Here is an 8,096-nt window from a genome sequence, read left to right as displayed (position 1 = left end):
TGTACACGATGCAAAGTTTGGATAGGGATCCCGAATCGAATACGGATTCGAACTCTGATCCTGATAGTATCCGTACCCCGACTCCGACGGCACGGAGACCGACCCGGACGTGGATTCCAATTACGAACGCGCCGGCAGATTCGTCCGATACAGAGGAGACGCCGAGACGGACGCCAGAGCCTCCGGCGAGAACACCTCGACCGACACTTCGACCGAGGACTAAACCCCCTCGAGCGCAGGCACCGGCGGCTGACAGTGAGACGGCGTCCAGGTACGATGGAACGCTGGACTCGGACGGGTCAGACTCCGGCACAACCGAAGAGTCTCCAGTTGCGAGCTCAACCGGGAAATCGGGATCGGAGGAAGATACCGAGAGCTCGGGGTCGACGACGAAGAAGAAGAAAAAGAAAACCGTCTTTACCAAGTCGCCGTATCTGGAGCAGACGACACCCGTGCCCAATGGCATTCACACAGCAGAAGAAGACTCGAATACCGAGGACTCGGCGTCGGCACCGACCTCGGATGAGTCCAAATCGGAAGAATCTGGATCGTCGTCTGAGACGCCTAAACCAAAGAAAACAAAGCCGAAACCCAAAAAGAAAACGTTTGAGTCTGCGTCGGGATCGGAATCCGATGCGAGTGCAAGTTCGAAAGCATCCAACACGAGCAAAAAGACGTCAAATTCAACCAAGAAGGACTCGAACTCTGGCAAACAGGACTCGACTGGCGATACTTCGGAAGATACCGACTCGAAGCAGAAGTCTGATACCTCATCATCGACTTCAGCGTCAAAGTCCGGCTCCGGTTCGTCTTCCGCGGCATCCGTGATGACCGACTCGGCATCGGCCGACAAGACCGGCATGTCGAACACTCTACTGCTCGGACTAATGATGGGTGGAGCTGTGGCTCTGGTGATGCTCGTCGCCGTGTTCGTCTACATCAAGACAAATGCCAAGGATGAAGACGAAGACGACATGGACCCCGTGCTTCGAACGGCACGTCATGACGCTACTAAAGGCACCGCACAGTCGTCGACGGTGAATGCGAACTACCACGACAACCACAACATGTCGCCCTACAGCGACGAATACTACGATAACCAGCACAATGGGCAGTACGACCAGGAGGCGTACGGGCACCACCACGGCCACAACAGTGCCGGTAGAGTCACCTACAACGATCCGAACCTCGACGTGCTCACGCCGCGGAGTCAGATTGCCCTCGCACACTCGCAAATGTCGTTACCGCCCATGGCCCAGTCCGGCCATAGCAGCCAGTACTCCTCCCAGTACTCGGACTCGCAGTACTCTTCGTTCTACGCTCAAAGTGCCTACAGTACGGACCAGTCGGCCAGTCAGGTGGTAGGCAAATACCCCGGTATGCGTCAAGGCAAGGGGGAGAACGACGTCGCCGGCTCGGAAAGTGAGAGCGACTTCGAGGGCGACTCGATCCAGGATATGTCACAAGCGACCAACGTGTGGAACACTGCCGGCCGGAACCGAAACCGTGCCGGCCCGGCAGCCGGCATGGACCGGTCGATGGCAGAGTCCCGGTTTGAGCCGAGTGACTCTCGCTCTACCTCTGCGAGCGACTACAATGGTAAAAACCGCTTCCAGGAGTCCGAGTACACGGAGTACCGCATGTCCACAGGCTACGAGAGTAGCTATGCCGGTGGCAAAAGTGGCTACGACAAGAGCTTTGCCGCCACTAAGAGTGGGTACGAGAAGAGTTACGCGTCGGATCAGAGCGGCTACGACAGCAGATACGCGGATGGCAAGAGTTTCCAGAGCAGCGGATTCAGCGAGTACGAACGGGCTGTTGCTCCGCCTCGAAACCGGGGCGACAGTACCAACAGTGACGCGTCTTCGTTCTACCGAGGGAAAGAGTCCCGGTTCACGGACGCGTCGTACTGCTGAGCGGGATCTGTCAAAGTAGAGTGCCAAGTACCAAAGTCGAAGTGCCTATTAAGCAGTCCGAGTCCAGTTAGTCAAGTCCGTGGGTAGCTGACGTTTGAGTAAGGTGATGCGAAAGGTGCATCATTCTCGCAGTGGGGAAGCTAGCCAGCGAGTCCAAAAAGTGGAGGGATGGGAGCATTTGAGGGTGGTGGACGAAACCTGCAGACTCAGAAGCTCTTGCCCTTTGGATTAAGTAGCGTCGGAATGAATGGAAACTAATTTATGAGTTCGCTGCATCACTGAAAAACATGGTGTTAATAAATGTATGTGCGGTGCCAAGGAGTCCGCTTTAACGATCCTGTATAACTTGATGATAAGGATCTTGGGAAATCAGGCTCTAATTTGTACCTTCAAATAGATTGATTTCAGACTTTTCACAGCAACATTCTCCTCATTGCGAACGCAGACCGACAAACCAACCGAGTATTTGCATGCGATTACAAGTTCCTGATTCTATACGACATGCTGTCAAACAAGCTGAGACATAGACCCAAACTGGTCGTGCATGTACTTATAGGAAGGCACCCGGCGTTCTCACATCACTACGTATGTAGTAATTGCGTTAATAATTGCAAGAAAAAACTTTTGCGTGACGACACACAAACTCCTTCTTTTGTTTAAATTCCTTCTTTGGTGCAAACTTGCCATCTTCATCTCTTCACGGCTTTGTTTTGGCTTGTTCCGTGTTCTCCCGCTGTTCTGCACCATACTGAACACAAGTCACAGCTGATTGTCAAACCACATACATTGAAGTGGTGCACACCAGCTGATACCATCCTTTTTCCCGGACGGCGGCAGAGACTTCGCCATCGCCCCCTGCCGGACTCGCATCTCCCTACACGCCTGGAGTGGCGCATACGTCGCGTTTGGCCACTGAAACGAGCCCCCCGCCTCGAGAATCGGCCCAGCAGCGAAAAAAGAAGCTTGGACACAGCCACAAGAAGACACTAACATCAAAGAGACAACAAGACAGACTAGGCATCATGGCGGACGGGCAGGACGTGCAAACGCTCAAGATGAAAGGCAAGTTTCAACAAGTGGCAAACTCACGATAGACGCAATTTATTTAATCGAGTTGTGTGTTTTTCGCAGTGGCGAGGAAACATGAAAACGACATTGACCGTCGACGCTCCTCCACTTTGCGGCTGGAACCGCCTCGTACGTGGCAAAACTGAGAAACTTTTCCACTGACAAATGGCACTTTGCCACTGACACATTGACAATCTTTGCACAAAAAGTAGAGTCAGACTCGCGCAAGGCCACGTCCTTCGTGCGCGCGCGCACCTCGGGCGTGAACCGCCTTCTGCGCTCCAACACGAGCAGTGTCGGCAGCTATTCCACGGCCCTGAACGGCAACAGCAGCAATGGCAGCCGCAACAGCAACAGAAGCCGTGGCAAAAGCAAAAGCGCACCGAGCAGCAAAACAATAAGCAAGAGCGAACATTTCGAGACGGCACTGACAGAGCCGGTGGATGAGAACGCCGCGCAGCCGCCGCCGTCACCCACCAAGTCAGTGTCGTCGTCCACTGCGTCCCCTCCTGTGAGTGGAGGAGAAGTGGACGAGGACGGCCTCCCTCCATACGTTGAACAAAAGTGGACCCACGTGGTGCTGAAAATGACGGCCTTCTCCGAGGAAGACGCCGTCACAAGTTTCCGCTTCGACACGAATGGCGGCGGCATCGGCCGATGTGCCGACAATGCGGCAAGCATCCCGGCGGACAAGCTTCTCGCCACAAAAGACCATGCGCGCGTGTTGTACAGTGGCGGACGCTTTTACTTGGCCAATGGCGACAACGCAAGTGACACGTTCGTCCGCTTGAGTCCCGTGGGCAACGGAGACGAAGACAACGCCGAGGACCGGATGCAATGGCCCTTGGAGCCTCATGTTTCTTTCCGTGTGGGCAAATCGGATTTCATGGTCACAGCGTTCCACGAGCCGTCGCAGACACTAGAAGTGTCGGCGCTGAGCGGCAAACTGGCAGGCACGCAGTTCACTATTGGCCGGGACGGCGCCGGCATCGGCCGATCGGCCGAGAATAAGATCCACACTGGGGACGGCGAACTGTCGCGTAAACACGCGTCGATCTGGTTCGACGAGCTGACCAACCAGTTCTACCTGGTGGACCTCAACTCGACCAACGGCACGTTCATGAAGCTCGTGGGCAGCTACCAGGAACCGTATCGCCTCGAGATCGGCGACGATCTACTCGTGGCGCAGACGTGCCTGACGGTGAACCGGTTCGACTTTGGCGCACATGCTGATATGGGTGCACGGAAACATATGGAGGACGCGCATACGATCATCCAGGACTTGTGCATCGAGTCGCTCAGTCGCTTGGGGCTGCACCCACAATCGTATTTCGCAGTGTACGATGGCCACGGGGGAGAGGAAGCGTCGTCGTACCTGAGCGACGTGTTGCACCACAACCTCATCGAGGCCTTTTTTATGAAGAAAGCGGAACTGAAGCCACTGGTCAACACGTCGCCAGAGGAGTTGCAGTCGATGATTACTAAACGTCTAACCGAGACGTTCGAGCGCACGGACGACGAGTTTCTGGACGAATCCGAGCGACCGCAAGCGGGTAGTACCGCAACTACGGTCTTTGTGGCCGGCAAGTACATGTTTGTGTCGAATGTGGGAGACTCGCGTACCGTTCTCAGCCGCAATGGCAAGGCCGAGCGGCTGTCGAACGACCACAAACCCAGTCGCTCGGACGAGGCGCAGCGCATCCGGGACACGGGAGGCTTTGTCATCCACGGACGCATTATGGGGGAACTCGCCGTGTCTCGCGCTTTCGGCGACGCGCCGTTTAAAACCTTTGACCTAACGGATCCGCCGCTGGAAGATGTGGACTCGAAGCCTCGAAGTGATTACGACTCGCAGGAGCTGCCGGTGAATCCGAACGACATTCTAAAAGGCCCGTTGGTGATCCCGACACCGGAAATTACAATTACGGAGCTGACGGACGACTGCGAGTTCGTCATGCTGGCAAGTGACGGACTGTACGACGTACTTAAAGATCAAGAAGCGGTGGACTTTATGCGGCAGAAGATCGTACAGCTCGGAGATGTGCAACGTGCTGTGGAGGTAAGTTATTTTTTTGTCTTATCCTGTATAAGAGGACTTTAGCTAACCTGTATTTTTTTTTTCTTAGGCTATCATTGAGTACGCGATCTTCCATCAACGGTCGACAGATAATGTGACGTGTGTCGTGGTGATGTTCAAAGAGTCCAAAGACCTCAAGTGATTAAAAGTGGTACTATAGCACTGCATATCAAAAAGGCTTTGGACTGCGGACATAGATGAATAGTATAGGAAGTAGCGAGGACGTTTTGACAAAAAAGGGAGGCAACTCTAGCCAACAACCAGTGGATGAAACACCAAAAGAAACAATAAACTGAACAGCTTTGAATGGGATGTTAGAAAAATGCAGGATAAGCAAAAGCAAAGTTCGTGAGTTACTCAAGACTTAACTTGGCCGGTGAAGTGCGGTTTTGACGTAGTGGAGAGCCTGGTCCTTTCATCGCAGAGGGGAAATGTTCCGACGCCGAGCGTATCGAAGCAATCGGAGCGGAAGAGGCTGCTACAAACGCCTTAATGTGCCGGCAACGACGCATGGTTTTCTGTTTGGAGCGACTCTCAAGCGCCGACACGTGCGAGCCATCGTCGAAGTCAAAGTGGACTTTGTACGTCCGAGTGTCCACGTCTCCACTGTATTCTCCAGTGGTTTCGACGCGAATGTTCGTGACGTGGCGCATATCGCGCTCCACTGAGCGAATGTAGCGAGTACTCAGACACAGCGGCTTGTTGGAGCGCACCGAGAGTCGAGACGTCTCTTTGTTCATGTAGAAGGTCTCGACTCGGCCGTTGGCGATGAGTGCGAAGCCCAAGATGTAGATGACGACTGCAACGAGGTATTTCCACCACGTGACATGGTGCGGTTTCTCGTCCTCGTCGTCTCTCTGGTGCACACTGTGGACGAAGACGGAAGCTCCGAGCATGATCAAGACTCCGAAGATCCAGATCGGGAATGGATAGCTCACGACTTGCAGCTGTTCAGAGAAGATAAAAAGTGAGTAAGTTGAAGCTCACTCAGAAGTTTGTTTTTGTCGGACCTACCTCTTTGCCAAAGGTGCTGCTAGTACCGAAGAGATTGTCGAATTCAATCTCCTCGTCGTCGTACGCTTGGGTCTTGGCGTTCCATCGGACACTTCTGCGACCAAGTCTCTTGGATTTCTTCTTCATAGCGGCTCGCCAACGTTCCAGCTGCTTGAAAGCGAGTCGTTTCTCCTTCGTCATGGGCTGTTCCTCCTCTCGACGTGAGTCTCGTGGCACGTCTTCGTCCGCTTCGGTTGTGCTGATCACTTCGATGTCATTGCTGTCGTCGATGTCGCTTACCGAAAGGGAACGGAGCTGCTCGACGTCTTCTTGCTCTAGCGACGTGGTCACCGTCGGACCACGAAGCTTCGTAGGAGACGAAGGCATCGCAGACGGCCACTTTGCTGACAGGCGCAGAACGAACTGAACACGTCTCCGCTTAGATGAGGTTCAATACCGCTTAACCGCTCGGACGAGAGGTAAATTTGGACTTCGCTTGGTGAGCTCTACATGCGCATGATGCTATTGTTAGTCAGTCGATATATATTATCACATTTTCGCATTTACTACTAGTAGACCATTGGACAATTTTGGCCTCAGTGTATTTGTCTTGTGGTGGTGTACGAACATCTTTGACACTTTTTTGAACGTGACGAGCACCACAGATCTTGCTCAGTGACGATGCGTTTTCAATAAGTTGCGAAGAGGGTTACATCCACAGACGAGTTCCTCAAGGTGACGACGAGCCGAATGGAACCCGAGTTGAAAATTTCAACTCGGGTTCTTGAAATTACTGTGCATGTATTGTGACACTCAGGTTGGATTTATTTGCTGACGTGTATTATTACAGACAACGACGGTGAAATCCGCCACCCTCGACGCCACCCTCTGAACGCCATCCTCCATAGTAGTTCTTTTTTTGTTTTCGCGACAGGAAAATCCGTCGCACATTTTTATTGGTAGATAAAACGAATTAATTAGCAAAAAGCAAAGTTGAAAACCTCAACGTCTAGTGGCTGGCAGGCCGCTGTACTGTTGGGCGGTAGCTGGCAAACCAGGGCCGACGTTGTCTCGACAACAACATCAAGTCCTTCTTTTGAAACATGTGCGTCGAAGTTATCGAGTATAAGCACTGATAGTGCCTCGATCTCGAGCTTGAGCAGCTCTCGTACATATATAGCCCACACTTTGGCATCCATTAAACTGCTCTCCTGCACTGAGTATACATGACCAACCGGATGTGTTAGTAGCTCCACGAATATCACACTATTTAATAAAGCAATTATATAAAATCAGCAAAATCAAAAGATATTACCGTGCTGCAAACCACTGACATAGTATCATAAACGCACTTAGACCCTTCTCATCGCTTTCCTTACCAGCAATATACGTTTGAAGCCATCGCGTTTGCTGCTCTTTGAAATATTGAATCAGTAAATCTGTACAAATGCTAAGCAACAAGCGGTTTTAGGTCACAATGTAAAATTAAATTAATAAGAAGCCGGTTTACCCATTCTTCTCGTCGCACATCCTTCATAAAGGTTACCAACACTTGACCGAAACAGTGATATTTATTGTAAACTTCCATCGAAAAAACTGTAAAACTACCCTTATTCAATTGCTTTTGACAAGAGCTTTAAAAATAACACTTGAATTTTTAAAATTGAAAAAATATTGGGCTCACAACACTCCTAAATGTATCATCATTTCGAGGGGCCGAGATAATATTTTTAAACGACCACAACCTCTTCAATTTTAAGCATTCTGTAGCTTATAATGGCTCAAAAGATAGAGGAGACGCCCTGCTTTCGTTAAGCTACTGCTTACATCGCGATTCGTACTTAGGTTCATAAGTTTCATTTTGTTTTGGGTTGTCTCATATGTGCTTAAGTAAGTCACTTTACATGTATTGCAGTATAGGTACATGTACCCGGATTTTTTCCGGGCACGTGTTACTGCACCCATCTGAGAGAATCAGAGACGAGCCATCGTGCCCATTTGTGACCACCCATACCCATCTGACACCCATCCACGACCACTTG

At 51.6% G+C, this 8,096-nt stretch overlaps 3 protein-coding genes across 3 annotated transcripts; 2 read left to right on the top strand and 1 right to left on the bottom strand.

Moving 5' to 3' along the window:
* Positions 1-827: 827 nt before the first annotated feature.
* On the top strand, positions 828-1,916 carry PITG_04343 (uncharacterized protein; the record flags this gene model as incomplete). The annotated part of the gene is made up of 3 exons (XM_002905937.1): positions 828-1,069; positions 1,211-1,735; positions 1,781-1,916. The coding sequence occupies 3 exons, from the start codon at positions 828-830 to the stop codon at positions 1,914-1,916; spliced, it is 903 nt and encodes a 300-aa protein (XP_002905983.1).
* Positions 1,917-2,938: 1,022 nt separating this feature from the next.
* PITG_04342 (uncharacterized protein) lies at positions 2,939-4,852 on the top strand (the record flags this gene model as incomplete). The annotated part of the gene is made up of 4 exons (XM_002905936.1): positions 2,939-2,982; positions 3,055-3,113; positions 3,197-4,739; positions 4,840-4,852. The coding sequence occupies 4 exons, from the start codon at positions 2,939-2,941 to the stop codon at positions 4,850-4,852; spliced, it is 1,659 nt and encodes a 552-aa protein (XP_002905982.1).
* Positions 4,853-5,414: 562 nt separating this feature from the next.
* Positions 5,415-6,824, bottom strand: PITG_04341 (uncharacterized protein; the record flags this gene model as incomplete). The annotated part of the gene is made up of 3 exons (XM_002905935.1): positions 5,415-6,008; positions 6,076-6,560; positions 6,633-6,824. 2 exons carry the CDS (start codon positions 6,439-6,441, stop codon positions 5,415-5,417), a joined length of 960 nt encoding a protein of 319 aa, XP_002905981.1.
* Between the last annotated feature and the right edge of the window lie 1,272 nt (positions 6,825-8,096).

Source organism: Phytophthora infestans, genomic scaffold (genome assembly GCF_000142945.1).
Source record: "Phytophthora infestans T30-4 supercont1.5 genomic scaffold, whole genome shotgun sequence".
Lineage (NCBI taxonomy): Eukaryota > Oomycota > Peronosporomycetes > Peronosporales > Peronosporaceae > Phytophthora > Phytophthora infestans.
This window is presented reverse-complemented; position numbering and strand designations above follow the sequence as displayed.